This window comes from Cupressus sempervirens, chromosome 6 (assembly GCF_028749045.1).
Source record: "Cupressus sempervirens isolate cs-2001-9-10 chromosome 6, ASM2874904v1, whole genome shotgun sequence".
NCBI lineage: Eukaryota > Viridiplantae > Streptophyta > Pinopsida > Cupressales > Cupressaceae > Cupressus > Cupressus sempervirens.
This window is the reverse complement of record NC_143123.1, coordinates 335000-353184: the sequence shown is the minus strand read 5'-3', so window position 1 is coordinate 353184 and position 18185 is coordinate 335000. Positions and strand designations below refer to the sequence as shown.

Sequence of the window (18185 nt, the reverse complement as noted above, 5' to 3'; positions counted from 1 at the left end):
TCTTAAGATTAGGATACTTTTCTTCGAAGGACTCTTTCAATTTTTCTCTAATCTCTCAATCTTAAAAAATGTAATCATTCTAATACGTGGTTTCTAATGGTTCGTTCAGATCTTCTATCCTTACAAGAAAGATTTTGCACCCCCTTTTTCTACACCTCTTAAGTTGCATAGCTGAAATCTATTGAGATTTTGCTTCATGCATTGTTCCTTGAATGTTCACAGGGTTTCCGTGGTCATCTAGCTATTCCAATGTCTTTGTAAGATAATCTACCTTCACCTTGTGCTCACTGGGCCAATTTATTCCCATGATAATATCATACGACCCTAGAGGTGCTACATACAAATTAACCTCAGTAGAGAAATTTGGGAAGTCTACTTGAGCCTCTAACAAACATTGATCTACTTGAGCCTTTGGCTGGTTTGCATACTCAACAATCCAAGTTTTTGCCAAGTAGCTACTTCCCTAGAAAGGTGGTAAATTCCCCAAAACACCTTTGAGGATTCAGAGAAACTTTTGATCCCAAAATATTGTTCCATTTCTGTTAACCAAGCCTCGAAGGCTTCACCGGATTCAAATCCGGAAAATCTAGGGGTTCTAATCTTCTTAATGCCAATAGACAAATCATTGACTATTTTCTGTCTCTTTTGTTTTTCAAATGGTGTTAGAGGAGCTTTGGTTTCATGTGCACTATGAGCAGATAACTCTTGCTCAGTTCTAGGAAGAGGGGAGGAGTGAATATCCTCCCGTCCTTGCCCAAGTTGAGTTGTCAAAGCATTTGTTCTTTTCTCTATATTTTCCATCCTAGTTTGAGTGTCCCACAAGACTTGGTTCAACAGGTCCGTGGGATTTTTAGGAATGGAATTCTCAAGAATGCAATTTTGAGAAACGGTCCCATTGGACATCTCATTCTCTAAATTGTTTCCATTGTTTGTCATAGTATTTGTTTTCTAAAATATACGATTGGTTCCTCTATCAATATTATGTTTTCATACATATGCTCAAGAAGAGAGAAGATACAATTGTTTGCTCAAAATAATTTAAATACAAAATGCCATTTGATCTCATTATTCTTCAAATAACAAAATAGAGATTTGTTGCCACTACAACCATATTTATTTGGAAAAAAATTTCCCTTTTCTGAGGGTACATAGAGATACTTCATCAAGATTTTCTTAAGGAAAACGAACACCCTATTCCTAGGTATCCTATCTGTTTCCTTCCTTGGGCTTTTCTTGCCCTATACAAGGTACATGATAGATCAAAAGTGGATTTGTTGTTTAACATTCCATGTTTGAATAAGTTTGTTGTGCATAACTGTCTTCCTAGAAGAAGTCCACCTGACCCATTCCTTCTTGATCCGAAGCAAAGCATGGGCTAGAGTTTCATCGTTCTTAGGTACTGTACAATAGAAGTATTCAAATTTTGGCATGTTTTCAATCATAAAAAAGAATATTCGATGACGAGGTTTCTTGCAAGGAGTAATTTGGGTGTGCATCTTGTTTCCCTTTTTAACATTACATTTTCAGTTTTCTAAACAAGACAATGATGAGCCCAAATTTTAGTGTCAAACCCAGAGCTATGATACCATTTGTAACAAGCTAATTTTTCCAATTACTAATAAAACAATTAGTTCTAAACAAAATAAACAATACCTTTCCTATTCACATGAAAAACAATTATAAGTACTACTCTACATATTCAAATGAAAGGGATTAATGATTATAACAAATTAATTGAATTCTAGTCCATTGAAAGAGAGTAAGTGATTTAACAATATTAACCAACATATCTTCAACTAAAAACGTAAATACATAAAAGTAAAGTACCCATTAAAAGAAGATAACTTGAATGCAGATCATATCTCTGTCTTTTGCAAGTCTTGGCATCTAGTGGAGAGGAGAAGCATTGTCAAGGGCTTAACCTCCCAACCACGCACTTTTAAGTATCCCCACACAATCTCAACCGAGAAAGGCCCTCCCTACCTGAGATTAGGCATGCGAGACTCTTGTCCTACCATTGAGCATTAGAGTGTCAGCTATGCAACCAGCTAGGCTATGGAGTGCTTCCCATCAGCCCATCTATCCAACTGATAGCAACCCTAACCTCTAGTGTTCACAACAACAAGCTCGCTACTAAACCTACCCTAGCCAAGGATTTACATGGACACTATGTGCTTGATCAACCACTGCTTGACTAAACAAGATTATACCATTTTGGTCACCATGAGCTAACTTGGTTTGTTCATTTGTTCATTCTCATTTTAAGCTTAGTGTGTTATTGATTATCTTCCATTTCCTTGCAGGTGTTATTCACATAATCATTTGATTTCAGCCTACACCCTTCATCTAGACCTTATTGGTCATCCTAGATGAATCTCGGTGTGGCTGTCCACTAAACTCTAGCTCATAACAAATGTACAGAGATATTTTCATATATCTTATCTTTATTTCAATGAGGATGCCCTCCTTATCTAATATAACGTATGGATAATGCCTCTATATGAGATTATTAGTGAACTGTACTCTTCCTTTTTAATTCAACTTCTGGAAGTAAAACTCATTTCTGTACCGTAATTAAATAAAACAGAACACGTTTCTTGCACATAAGGAAATCAACTTGCAAACTTATCATATTATTTTGGACTCTTGTCCAACTGACTCCATAACATGATATTATCAATTGCCTATTCTATTTACTTAATCTCAGAATCAACAATCATATTTTAAACACAAAATATTTAGAAGAAGGCACGACCTAGACTACTAGCAGGTGTGATCACTTTTAATTGTTAGAAATGCCTGTACGGCTCCTTGGTTCTAGTCTATTAACCTCAGGTGATATGAAAGCAACTACAGAGAGGAACAATGGGGCTATGGATGGAAAACATTTGATAGGTATATCAACAAGAGGATCATAAATCCAATTATGAACCACGGAAATATGAATGCAATACTCAAGGTGATCACGACAAATTTTATGCAATACTCAAATGGCTTAACGGCAATATGGATGCAATTTTGAATACAACGGTATGAGTACTATCTCAAAGATGGCAATATGGAAACGTAGATGAAAACCGCCACTAAAGAAAAACACGGATGTGCATAATGTTGCTAGTAATAATGAAATCGCCAATATAGATTTTGGCTTGCAGCTCAAATGCATGCTCGATTACGAGAAAGATGAAGAAATGTGGCTAAAGATGAGTTACGTTCAAGAGCCTCTAAAAAGGCCAATAATACATGTGGCTATTTCAAAAAGAAAGAAAATGAAAATAGGCTGCTTGGAAAAATAAAGAGGGCCGATGACATGAAATAATATTATTAAGGCATAACCAAGGTTAGAAATAATAACTTTACTCTCAAAGTGTTAGTATAAGGATACCATCCTGTATCTACCTATACTTGCATGTGTGTGTATATATACGTGATATTCTAAGCATACATATCTTGGGTATACATCTTCTTTTAAGTGGGTGTATAAAACTCATGTATGTCATTTGAATTTACGCATATATACATATATATGTATATACATGTACAAGTAAATGTAGGTACCATGGTATCGTTATATCAAGGCATGTCAGGTATCACACAAAGCTCTAAGTTCTTTCCAATATATTTAAGTAACAATTTTGTTCCATTGAATCATTTTATCATCTTATTAAATGCGTAGACCAATTTAGCTCATGGTGATCACTTGGTATCCTCTTACTTGGCTAGTCCGGTTTTACCCTTGACCAAGGTGGTTTAGGACCCATACCTGTTAGCTCAATGGTAGGTGGTGCCCTCATACCCTTTCCTTTTCTAGCAATGCTTCCCCCCCTTCATCACATTCCTACAAAAGAAATTTGTCATGTTAATATCATAATTCTCATCATTTAATCAAATCAGAAATTACTATAGCAAGTATATATATTAGCCATCCATTTCCAATTTACATAACATCATAACCATTAACCATTATTCCAAGTTCCATGAATTCATAACAAATAACCAGCATTTTCATTTCACATGAACCATAATGATTAACTAGTTTAACCAAATCAACTCACTTCACATGAAGTTCTCAATGGCTATAAAGAGTATTTTATATTTAAGCAAAAATAGGGATGTAACACCAATTCATTGAAATCAATACAGTCATCTTTACCCAATTTGTATAAAAATCGATGCCCAATTCCATGGCATGATAAACCCTCTTGAGTCGGCTATTATAGTTCTTACCATTATTCTTCACCCACAATCTTGAATCAGTTTCCAAAGACATTATCAGAATCAGAATTTTCTAATCCCAAATCAGCTCAAGTGCTCATATCCAAATCGATGCCATAAACCCCCACCACATTATGTTATGAGCAAAAAAAGCAAATCTGCATTAATATGGAATTTGGGGAATATGGAATTGTTTCAAGGAAACATTTCAAAGCCCAAACAAAATCAGATATTTCTTCAAACCAAGTTCAAATCAATAGCAAGTAAATTTCAATGCATATAAATAGGGCAGCAATATCTATCATTTGTATTTCAAATGAAATAAAAACCTTGCCATAATAAGCATGAAACTGATTTTTGAATTGATGACCTTGAATTTTCTATGCCCAATATTCTTGAGAAAAATCTGTTGTCACATAACCGATCCACATATATGAAATAATTAGATTTGAATCGGTTCATATTCTAATAGATTATAATTTGCAGCCCATAATATGGTGAGAACGATGGCATTGTTTATGCATCCAATTTGAGAATAAGGAATTGACTAATGCAATTTTAACTCAATGACAACTCGATAACAAACTAAAATTAATACAAGAACAAAAGGGTACCAATGCAGATTTAAAACTAAATAAAATCAGGTTTCTTCCATTCGACAAAACTGACTTTTCAAAATTGAAATATTGACCACCCTGCAGGACAGCCAAAGGATTCAAATTTCACATTCTTTCTATCCTTTGATGTCTACTTTCACAGGAGATTCACATCCTTTTATAAAATATTACATGGATTGACTCTTCAATATATGACCCTTCAAATACCATGATTGTTCATAATATCCATGTGGTGCAACATTGCAAAACTACCATTTTGCAATATTGCACAATTACATTTTCATTTAATAAAGTTTTACAAACATTTCATTACTAGAATCATATTTGGGCTTTAATATAAATGAACAATTTAAATGAAACCAAGGATCTCCTTGCACCATACTCCCGACTTTCAAAAAAATTCCATGTCCCATGGAAATGAACTGGAATGGCCTGCAAGAAAACAAGCTATACTGTGTCTCTACCTCTTGAACTTCTCTTCATCTTCATCTCTGCTTCTCTCACGATGTGCATCCAATCTTCTACCCAATCTTTTGGTGACTCCCATCAATGGAGTTAATGTTGGCTGTCCCCCAGGCACTATAGCAATCCACGAGTCCACTCCAAATGCAACATCACACATCACAACAACTTTGCCCCTCACCTAGGAATCCCCTCTCGCCTCTCTCCCCAGTCTGTTGACAACATATTCGACCATCTCCTATGATCTTTTTGGTAGACCTCCATGTCCACCTCTTGCAGCGAGTGAACATGCACCTGCAACCAGAAGATTTCATAACAAGAATCTAATAACCAAATGACAAGGCTAGGTCCTTGTGTGAGTTTCCATCCCTCACACTCTCAAGATCTTCCTGCTCTGATACCAATTCGATGCAAATAAGAGTGAGACCAAAACTACAACTGCAAATCTGAGAGAATAAATCAAATATGCATACTCCAAGCACCACAAAATTGTTACTGACAAGAAGCAAATATCCAATTGCTTAATCCAAATCAATATCATGAGACTAATTTACCCAATTACAAATTGCTACAGGAACATTCTTTACTAACACTGTTTGGTGTTTCAAAGAGCAGGCCCGATTTTTTCCTATATGAATTGATTCCAAACACAACTCAATAGATCCTCAATAACCACAGTCAATAAATGACCACAACCAATAGTCCGGAATTATCTTGTGACTTGGATTACATACCCGATACCAAGAATATAAGTTGCAGATTATAATTTAATAAAGCTGACACCATCAAAGACAATTTCCATCCAAGAAATGACAAAACTGTTACCAAACAAAAGTGAATACATACTACCGATTCACATTCTTTTGAATCTTTGAAGTACATAACCGATTCATTGGAATCAATACAGTCATCTTTGCCCAGTTTGCATAAAAATCAATGCCCAGTTCCATGGCATGATAAACCCTCTTGAGTCGGCTATTATAGTTCTTACCATTATTCCTCACCCACAATCTTGAATCGGTTTCCAAAGACATTATCAAAATCAGAATTTTCTAATCTTAAATCAACCCAAGTGCTCATGTCCAAATCGATGCCATAAACCCACACCACATTATGTTATGAAAAAAATGAAATCTGCATTAATATGGAATTTGGGGAATATGGAATTGATTCTATGAAACATTTCAAAGGCCGGACAAAATCAGATTTTTCCTCAAACCAAATTCAAACCGATAGCAAGTAAATTTCAATACATATAAATAGGGCAGAAATATCTATCATTTGTATTTCAAATGAAATATAAACCTTGCCATAATAAGTATGAGAACTAATTTTTGCATCGATGACCTTTAATTTTCTATGCCCAATATATAAGCAAAATCTGTTCTCACATAACCAATTCACATATATGAGATAATCAGATTTGAATCGGTTCATATTCTAATGATATCATAGACTATAATTTGCAGCCCATAATATGGTGATAACGATGACATTGTTTATGCATCAGATTTGAGAATAAGGATTTGATTAGTGCAATTCCAACTCAATGAAAACCTGATAACAAACTGAAATTAGTACAGGAACAAAAGGGAACAAAAGGGAAACAATGCAGATTTAAAACCAAATAAAATCAGATTTCTTCCATTCGACAAAACCGACTTTTCCAAATTGAAATACTGACCACCCTGCAGGACAGCCAGAGGATTCAAATTTCACATTCCTTTTTATTCTCTGCTGTCTACTTTCACAAACGATTTGCATCCTTTTATAAAACATTACATGGATTGACTCTTCGACTTCATGACAATTCAATATATGACCCTTCAAGTACCATGACTGCTAATAATATCCATGTGGTGCAACACTGCAAAATTGCCATTTTGCAATATTGTACAATTGCATTTTCATTTACAAGAGTTTTACAAACATTTTACAACTGGAATCATATTTGAGCCTTAACATAAATAAAAGATTTAAATGAAACCAAGGTGCTCCTTGCACCATAGTGTCATCCTTCCATGACACTCTTAGTGTAATCGTTGCTCATAGTTTTATCAACAACCATCACATCCATATCTTGACCATAAATCTCATTATGAGTTTTAATATCATGTTCTTGAATTGGTTCTTCAAACAGAAATTCAGCTTATCCATCCTCTTGTTCAACTTGCACAATAGATTCATGCTTCCCCTTTGCCTTTTGTTTCCTTCTTTCAATAATCTTCCTTATAGGCCATTTGATCTTTGTTCTAATTTTTAGATACCATGATTGGCTGACCCATTCCATGTAGTCATGTATGATTCTTTCCGACTCTTTTTTAATCCCCTCTAACTCCATTACATATTGCTTTCTTCTTCTTCTTCCCTTTTTTCCTTTCCTCTCTTCTCTTTCTTCTTTATTCCTCTTTTCTCTTCCTTTCCTCTTCTTGTTTATTCTTCTTTTGTCAATGATGATCAGCTTTCCATGCAACCCATAACTTTTCCTCTTTATAGGACCTCTCCATCCTTTTTGCCTTACCTAGGTTTCTCTACTATGATCTCCTTAGGCTTTTGGCATACACTCACCAAGTTATCTTTTCAACCTACACAACCACAAACTTCTTGGTGTGGATTGCCTCTTTTGGCAGTCTATCCACAGACTCAAGATCTTCTAGCTCTGATACCAATCTGAAGCAAGTAGGCAATTGAATTCACAAAATAAACAATATTTGCTAAATTAATATTCTAATGATATCATAGACTATAATTTGCAGCCCATAATATGGTGAGAACGATGACATTGTTTATGCATCAGATTTGAGAATAAGGATTTGATTAATGCAATTCCAACTCAATGAAAACCTGATAACAAACTGAAATTAGTACAGGAACAAAAGGGAAACAATGCAGATTTAAAACCAAATAAAATCATATTTCTTCCATTCGACAAAACCAACTTTTCCAAATTGAAATACTGACCACCCTGCAGGACAGCCAGAGGATTCAAATTTCACATTCCTTTTTATTCTCTGCTGTCTACTTTCACAAACGATTTGCATCCTTTTATAAAACATTACATGGATTGACTCTTCAACTTCATGACAATTCAATATATGACCCTTCAAGTACCATGACTGCTAATAATATCCATGTGGTGCAACACTGCAAAATTGCCATTTTACAATATTGTACAATTGCATTTTCATTTACAAGAGTTTTACAAACATTTTATAACTGGAATCATATTTGAGCTTTAACATTAAAAAAAAAAAAATTTAAATGAAACCAAGGTGCTCCTTGCATTATAGTGTCATCCTTCCATGACACTCTTAGTGTAATCGTCGCTCATAGTTTTATCAACAACCATCACATCCATATCTTGATCATAAGTCTCATTATGAGTTTTAACATCATGTTCTTGAATTGGTTCTTCAATCAGAAATTCAGCTTGTCCATCTTCTTGTTCAACTTGCACAATAGAATCATGCTTCACCTTTGCCTGGTGTTTCCTTCTTTCAATAATCTTCCTTATAGGCCATTTTATCTTTGTTCTAATTTTTAGATACCATGATTGGCTGACCCATTCTATGTAGTCATCTATGATTCTTTCCGACTCTTTTTTAATCCCTTCTAACTCCATTACATTGCTTTTCTTCTTCTTCTTCCCTTTTTTCCTTCCTCTCTTCTCTTTCTTCTTTATTCCTCTTTTCTCTTCCTTTCCTCTTCTTGTTTATTCTTCTTTTGTCAATCATGATAAGCTTTCCATGCAACCCATAACTTTTCCTCTTTATAGGACATCTCCATCCTTTTTGCCTTACCTAGGTTTCTCTACTATGATCTCCTTAGGCTTTTGGCATACACACCAAGTTATCTTTTCAACCTACACAACCACAAACTTCTTGGTGTGGATTGCCTCTTTTGACACTCTATCCACACACTCAAGATCTTCTAGCTCTGATACCAATCTGAAGCAAGTAGGCAATTGAATTCACAAAATAAACTATATTTGCTAAATTAATAATCTAGAACAGAATCAAAAATTTTTAAAGAATCACTCATAACTTTTACAAATCAATAGTTAAAACAAATTCCGCTTATGGGAGTGAAGATGAATGAGTTGAACACATTTTCGCAATGCTATAGCCCAATCCAATGAGTAGAATAAAAGGTATTACACATTTTCCAAAACTACTAACACAAAAACCAGATTCAGACCAGTCTGTACTAAAACGACCATAACTTCTTCAAACCACAATGGAATTAAACCAAACCAAAACCAAATTAAATCTAACTCAAAGACCTTTCCAAAAATATAAGTTGTGAGTTTGTATCTTTTCATATGAGTTGTACCAATAAAAACAACAGTCGCATTTCTGGAAAAAATTAGCTTCAAACTTACAAAAACAAACTTCTTTTCATTTCTATTCCCCTCCAAATTTCTCCAATCATTACATTTTGTAAATCACAGCCACTCCATTGTATTTTAATGCCTTTCCAAGTTCTTTAAATTGCTATCTACCCCTCAAGACCATTCACGTTCCTTTCTACATCAATTTTACATAATGTCAACGTTTTTATGACAATATCTTATAATTTTATTACATATTGACAACTTCTCATTTATCTTGACAATATGACCTTAAACATGATAAATGACCCTAATACAAATCAAATAGGATTAATTTAATCATTTTACATCGATCAACTTTTAATCATTGTTGAACAATAGGATCCAATTGACTTTACAATTTAAAATTGGCTTATTAGCCTCACAACATGACTTAATTTGATTACATGTGACACATAAATGGTCCAATAGACCTTATTGAATTAAAACTAAAGGAAATATACTCCTTCAAAACTTTGTCCCATGGGTGCTCCTGCATCAAAGGTGGAGCATCCTTTGCCATTTTCTGATAGCCAAGAATATACAGATCGATAGATTTTGAAGTTGTTAATCCATATTAATCTATTTTAACAAGCTAATATTCCCTCTTTGTTTCCCAATATGATTTGAATTTGGAAGATATTTCTATAGTGTTAGGTAATCGCTTTTTCTTTTTTGTGTCGCTAATGTCTATCTCACCTTCAAAATCTTGGGCTTCTCTGATTAAGAAACCAGTCTGGAATGCCATTATCTTGTAGAATATGTTTTGATTGAATTTGTTGTGTTCAAAACCAATTCCCAAGCCACATGGTATTTGTTTTCAATGTTTATTGCAAGAATTTGTATGTGTTCTTGTCGATACCCCTAAACCTGAATATTCATCAAGATAAAAGTCCCTTTCTATCTAGACTGGTATAGTTCTGGGTCTGGACTCTGTAAATTAGGTTTACAAATACATGCAGAAGAGAGACAATGGCTCAAAGTGGAGGCAGAAGAGGAATTTGATAAAAAATCCCAGTTGCACTGGCAGTACAGAACAGGCAGTGCATCTCACTCCTCCCATATTCTTAGCATGCTTGTGATTCTTTACATTTTCTCCCATACTTCACATGAAGATAAGTGCTTTTTTCTGGACTATATCATTTACTTACTACACATGAAGATAAGTGCTTTTTCTGGATTATATCATTTATTTATGCCATTAAGGCATGTGAATATTGTTATGTGTAAAATTACTGGTAATCACAATGTATTTTGTTGCCCATTTATACGGTAAACAATAATGGGTGAGTTGATGATAATCTGTTCACTCATATAGATAAAAATGCAAATATGAGTTATGTATCACGCCAAAAAAATCATAAAGCTCAAGTTGTGTTTTCAGTGTGGACAATGATTATAAAATATGACCCTGTCGTAGCAGTAATATACAGAACGTGTTTTACTCCAGTCATTTGTCCAATAAAATGGAATTATTAGTGTTTGGGATTGTGTCTTGATAGTTAAAAAAATGATTTTGGGTGAATCCTTGGTAGCAGTAATAATAGTGCAGGTTCTGGGTTATGCGATGCATTTATTGGTATCCTATAGAGCCCTCTAGAGTGTTTAGGCAAGGATGATGATAGTGAAAATCATGATCTAAGTGGATGTATAGACATAACAGAAATCATAGAATCTCTGTTATTCAATTTTTTTATTTCATAACCAAATTTTATTTACCCTTGCTTCCATTAGTGTTTGAGTTATACTGATGGTGAGAGTGAATAGTGTATTTTCAATGAATGCACAGAGGTAATAGCTAGAATGTAAGTATCATGTTATGCTATTCCTTTATACCACAAGTATATTTTATGCATAAGCGTAATAATAACAATGGAGGGAATTCTGTTCCAGAAAATGCTGGACTGATCATCCATGTTAGGGAGACCAAGCCTGCAAACATCCTCAAAGGAAGCAAAGAGGAGGTACCATGAACTTTCTCACTAAATACAGATGCTTGCATCAGGTCAAGAAACACGACATAAAGTAAACCAGAATGATGTGATGGCGGATTTCAAACAGTTTCCATCTGGACTCGTGTATGAGCTTGGCTTCCATGGTTTGACAATATATGTAATTTCCCCCTATTTATCTTCTTCTCTATAGTGTTTCCATTTAGTCAACTCTCCAAGTCAAGTCCATGAAGATTTCTGGTTTTCATTTTTTATGTTGACCCATAAACATTGGATTGTTTTGGTGCACTTATTAAATCATATACGACACTATGCTCTTGTAAAGAAGATTCATTAGGAATCAACACTTGTAAGACTGCTTCTAGAATAGAATGCCTAATTCAAGAGGAAAATATGCAGAATATCTAAGAGAGTACTTCAGCAGAAAAGATAAATGAGAAGAGTAGATTAAAAAAAGATAAGAGGCCAAAGTTCCCAGTGTTGTCCATGACCGGTACTGAGAGGAGAGGTGGGGGGTGTATCACCTAATTTATTGTTGTAATATGAATACTAACTATTAAATGAAAGCATTAACAATACTAAGCAAGCTAACACTTAAGATAGGACCAAGGGTTATCACCACAAAAGGAAAGCAAACCAAGAATGGTAAGCTCCTAATGGCATAACACATGATACGAAGGATTTGTCCCTGATTAAGATATGTATGCTCACATGTACGCTCAAGTTTTAGATCGATGGATGGAGTGGATGAAGCAAAGTTTCAACAATGGATTCATGGAGGTATTTCAGCATTATAATAGTATTTTGGTAGTTTTTAGGTTCTCAAAATAGCATTATAAGTTTGCTTCAAAAGTGGATGATGTTTGTGAAGGGAGAGGCTTCTATTTATAGGCCAAGGGGTATAGGTATGGACGGTCAAGATGCAAGGATGGCAAGATGGTGACGGAGGGCTAGGATGCACTCAAAGGGGAGCACATGGATTGTGCTTGTTTGAAGCCAATTAGGAGGTGACACATGTCACAGGGTGATTGGATGTGAGAGGGTAGGATATGGGTTGGTCGAAGGAGTAATGAGGGAGGTTGAGCCATAAATGGGGATGGTTGGGTCATAAATAGAGATGGTTGGGGGGAGAATGAGATTGTTGACTTTGGCTTGGGTTAGCAAGTCTTAACCCATGTTTATGATTGTGCACATGATTAGAAGAGGATTAGGCTTGGATTAGAGGGGGGTTAGGGGGTAAGTGGCTTAGATTTGATGGGGGTTAGTTAGGTGGCTAAGTGAGGTTAGTATGTGTGAATGGGTTGGATTCAGAGTTAGGATAGGGTTTAGGGAGGCTCTTAGGATTTTAGATATTTTATTAAATGATTTATTTAATAAAATGGGGATATGGAATTAAATTGAATAGATTTGAAGATTTATTCAATTTAATAGGGGAAGAGGGATTTAATTGATAAATTGATTTTGGGTGATCTTTTAATTTTATCAATTGGACTATAGTTAATTAAATTAACTAATTAACTAGGGGATGACAACAGATTAATTAAATATTAAATACTTAATTAATGATGCCTTAGGAGATGACTAAATAGGATTACTTAAGTGATATAATCAGATTTAGGTGTCTACAGGGGGTGGGGAGGCAGTGGGGGGTGAATCAGTACTAGCTTTCGAACCAGTTAGCTGAACTCCAAACTGAATAAACTTTAACACCAATGATCTAAGTGTAAAACAATGAAAGTAACACTGTAAAACGCATGCAAACTCACACACAAATACATACATCAATAACACATGAGTTTTGTATGTGGAAACCCTCGGTGAGAGGATGAAAACCACGGTGGAAGTAATATACCCACTAGCCTCTTAATGCATATAAATGTTTCCCTGTTAAAGTCTACAATCGTCCCTTTTGAGAACACATTCTATTAGGAATGTTCACAACCTGTGAGGATTACAAAAGCTTGAGAAAGCTACTTGGTAAGAGGATTTACAAACACTCCTAGGAGGTACCTTGTGAGAGGATTTCCAAAATCTTACCACTGAAGCTTGTCTGGTTAAGAGCTTACAAATAGATGCAATGGTGAGAAAGCAATCTAAATGAATGATCTAAAAACAACACTATCTTGCCTTAGATCTCCTTGATAACTTCTTGAAGATTTTCTGATCTTCTTCCTTTCTTTGGCTTACCCTGTGAACTAAATTGGTTCACCTTTTCCTTACTATGCTCGACAGCTTGTTTGTTGTTTGGCTCTCTCTCGCCTCTTCTCTGCAGATTGCAACATCCACTTCAATCATCACGAATAATATGTAAGAAGTCTCTCTTTACTTCCTAAATCTCGAGCACCAAAACAAACTTCAAATTCCCACTCATATTCAAATTTGAATTGTGTACATGAGCTGGTCACAAAATACCCGTGACACTTATGAGTAGGTGCCTAGCTTTCGTAGGCCTGTTTGTCTTCTTGCAAGCCTATATCTAGCTTTTGTCCATGCATCCTTCAGCTGCTTCAACCAGGATGCATGTTGCATCACTCTTCCTGACTATCCTTTCATCATGTCACATCATTGGTGACCTTTCATGCTCGATGCGCGGCTAACTATTCACTAAGCTTCTTTTACTTGTCATGACTCCTCATAGTCGCATCCTTTATCCTAACTGGTGTGAGTTTCTACCAATGGTGGTTCGTGCTTGAACCCATCTTCCTTTACTGGTTGCCAATCAATGACAACACTTAGAACTTTTGTGGTGCTAAGCTTTAGTCATCACCTTTCATTAGACATCATGCCTAGTTGACTTGCTAAGGCCAACACCCAGACTCACCACGAGTTTGGCAAGTGATCTGAATCAATAGTTGAGTCATACTTGACACGTCAAATGAAAGACTCAGACCGGCCGAGTAACTCGCCTGACTTACCAAGTCAGTGATTCAGGTGGCTGACTCACCAAGTCTGAGCCTCCTGACTCGACTGGTGGCAGCCAATGTTGAAAATGAAAAAGAAAAAAGAAAAACTAAAGCTTTTTTCAACTTACCTCTTCCTACAACCCTAAAAGATGTCTTATTTGATCTTATCAATATTGATTATGGCATCCTAAAAATTCAAGAAAATAATGCACTCTTTATGGGTGCATGAAACAAGTTTTAAATCCTTAAAATCTCTAAATTTCAAGGATTTTTTTCTTTGCTGAGTCATTGGCGAGTCATATGTGAGTCCTTACCGAGTCGCGAGTGAAGATGGCCTCGCCTAGTCTAAGTATGGGAACTATGCGTTAATCCTTGTAATATAATTTCAGCATCCCTCCAAGGGACAGAACAGGAAGAAGGGAACAACACTGTTCATCAGGACCAGACACAAAACCTGACAAAAACTGAGCCCAAACCAAAGGGACCCATTCATTATTCAGAACCTTAAGTTTTTAGCACTATATCACATGACTAATGGAGCTTGTAAACCAAGCCCTTATTTACACTTGTCTCTCTGAATGTGATCATATGGTAGTACAGGGTGCTTCAAACTCTAGTGAGCTGAACTGGCTTACAAGCAGATGATGGATTTGAAGAAATGGGTATCTCTTTAACCTAATAGCAATACCCAAACAGAAAGATGAATTTACTGTAAGATAAACCAGATAAACAAAATATAAAGTTAGATAACTTTGCAAAATAAATGATTAAATATTTCAGGATCTTGTTATAATATTAAACTTTGCTAGGAGGAAAAACTTCAGCTCCTGAGAATATTATGTCGTTTGAGAAAAGAAATAAAAAGCTACCTTTGAAACATACTCCACTCTGATTGCTTCAGCTAAAATGTAAGTCCTAGAGTCAGTGGTGTTGAAAGCTTGCCTCCAAGAAAGGGTCACTCTGATATAATTCCCTGGTCCATTCAGAATGACCTAAAATCTTACCTCTAATGCTAGCTATCGCACAATCCACTCCTGCAACTCCATCAGCGCAACTCTTTTCAATCTCTGCATTCACCATCCTCCTTGTTGCAGCGCTGGTACCATCCACGCTAATCACAGCCTTCCTGTCCCCAACTTCATCCTTTTCTTTCAAAGCACTGGTGATGAGATCCATGACCGGTGTTACCTCAAGGATACCCTTTTCTTCAACTATTTCTATAGACTCTTCCACATCTTGCAGTTGCTCATCCATGATGGCCACCTCTATTTCAAAGTTTAATTTCTCCAACTCTCCAGCCAGCTTCTCATCTGCTAAATCTAGAGCCCTCTCTAGTCATTTCCCTATATTTCTGGAAAATTTCTACAACTTGGCTTGAAGCTTATCCAAATTAGTATTGGACTCATTTGAGAAAGTTTGAGGCCAACTCACTGTTGGCGTAAATGATGATGGGGAATCTTTACTTAATGGCCATCCTAAGTGCAATGGTGTTTATAATAACAGAAACCAAAGCAACCAAAAAGTCAAAGAAAACAACTATGTGCAGAGCTTTAGGGAAAACGCCTTACTCTACTTTTGCTGGCACGTTCTTAGGCCTTTTTGTAGCTTTCTATTTACTTCAGTCAGAGGATAACTGAACCTAAATCGTTTATAGGACGAAAATTCCCTCTCACAGGTTTTCCATATTTTTTCATGATAACTCTCCTTTGAAGAATAAGAAGTCACTACATGAGAATAATCTATCACAGAAGTTGGAGATCTTGTAGTATTTGCAGCATCTTCTTCATCAGGATACCTGGCACTATTTCTTCTTCTCTTTAAAATTCAAATCGATGCATTCCCTATTAATTGGTAGTTCAACAGTTTTTTCAATTGCCTAAAGAAAACAAAAAAGTTGCATTTCGAAGAAATTTGAGACAGTAATGGAATCTGTTCAACAGAATTTATATAAATATGCAGTATGGGAGCGTAAGTCTCGTACTAGCAAATTGCAGAAAGAGTGCAAGTCAATGTCAGGCAGTAGCTTGAGTAGATGGGAAGAACTGGCCAATTAATTACCTAAATGTTATAAGTTTCAGCTGACAGCATAAGATTTTTATATCTTTCAATTTGCCGATGAATACAAGATTTATTTCATAATAATGATACATTTGAACAACTCTTTCACCAAATTCTAATTGTAATTATAGTATAGTTGTATCTAATTGTTGACAAGTACCAAATGCTACTAACAACAATGCAAACTACGAGTATTTGGCTATGTGAAGGCTGCAGAAGGAGTTTTGAGCAAAGGTCTGCTCACGCATCTAGTCCCGCTCATTCTGAATACTTACTTGGAGAATATGTTGAACGTATTGCTGGCGGAGACAAATTTCTGCTTCTGTGCCGCTACCCTGTTCATCGTATTAAGCGGTTTACCTTTAAATCTTGTCTCTACGCAGCATTTTCTCCATCATTTTGGCCGTGAACGCTTATTATTATTCTCGTGTTGGACTGTTTTAAATTTCGTCAAAGCTTTTAAAAGCCCCCGAAAGACAGGTTCCTTAATAGCAGCCTATTACCCGGCACACAAACTTGCCCGTGACTAAATAGCCGAAGGAATGCACCTGACGGGAGTATTTTTTTATTTATTAATTAATTTAAAACTTTCAGAACCCTGCTTCTCTGATTTCTAAATTAATTAATAAATCAATTAATTAATTTAAAACTTTCTGCTTCTCTGATTTCTAAATTAATTAATAAATCAACAAAAACGTCACATCAGGTGTAAAAATTTGGCCCCCAAACTTGGTCCATACCATAACTGAGCATATATGTAGTATTTTTTCATATTTCCTTATTTGTTGTCTTCTAAAAAATTAATTTTTTTTCTTTTTGAGATCTCTCCTAAGACACTAAAAAAATTAATAATTATTTTCCTCTGCCGTGTAAAATTTAGTTATTTTCCCCTGGCACCTTAAAAAATTAAATTATTTCCCCCACCATGTAAAATTGGATAAAACAAAAGTGTAAGGGTTGATAAAATGGTATTGTTTATGTACCAACATTTTAGGTTTTTTTTTCCTTATAATTTACCAAAGTACAATATGATCATTAATGTAATTAAATTGAAGGAAAATACTTTCCTCATGTGGTAACTTTTTTTTTTAAATGATCTTACCCTTCAATATGTTTCATATTTCCTTATTTGTCTTTATGAGATCTCTCCTAAGAGACTTTAAAAATTAATTATTTTCCCCTATCATGTAAAATTTAATTTTTTCCTCTAACACGTTAAAAAATTAAATTATATCCCCCTGCCATGTGGTGACTTTAAAAAAATGATCTGAAGTAATAATTACAATCCATCTTACCCTCCAAGATGGGGGGAAAATAATTGAATCCACAAAAAAAGAAAACTTGGAATCCACACATTATCTAAAATTAAGGATTTCTCTCAACATCACAAATTACCTTCATATGCACTTTGCAATGTTTAATGTTAGTAGTAAGTAAAATGAGCAAAGAAATGAAATAAAAATAAAATAAGAGAGACAATTCATAGTAGTTTGATAATTGCTTACATCTACTTTCCGCTAGGAAATTCTTATATTAATCCAATCTACAATACACAATATGGGATAAGTCAGATGACAAGGGACCACCTTCTCATCTTTCCAAGAAAATT

At 35.2% G+C, this 18185-nt stretch overlaps 2 protein-coding genes across 2 annotated transcripts in view; one reads left to right on the top strand and one right to left on the bottom strand.

Moving 5' to 3' along the window:
- The window catches only part of LOC149550663 (Divalent ion symporter), a 46681-nt gene extending 34674 nt beyond the window's left edge, over positions 1-12007 (top strand). Inside the window, exon 5 of the mRNA XM_089786215.1 lies at positions 11557-12007. Within this exon, the coding sequence (XP_089642341.1) occupies positions 11557-11636 (80 nt within the window). The 3' untranslated portion in view covers positions 11637-12007. The remainder of the gene's footprint in view (positions 1-11556) is intronic.
- A 3359-nt stretch (positions 12008-15366) lies between these two features.
- On the bottom strand, positions 15367-15794 carry LOC149550662 (uncharacterized). Its single transcript, XM_089786216.1, has one exon. It carries the CDS (start codon positions 15770-15772, stop codon positions 15440-15442), a length of 333 nt encoding a protein of 110 aa, XP_089642342.1. The 5' UTR covers positions 15773-15794; the 3' UTR covers positions 15367-15439.
- Positions 15795-18185: the final 2391 nt, after the last annotated feature.

What these genes read in the sequence shown, in the direction of transcription:
- LOC149550662 (XM_089786216.1), bottom strand. Translation starts at nt 15,772, where the DNA reads ATGGATGAGCAACTGCAAGATGTGGAAGAGTCTATAGAAATAGTTGAA.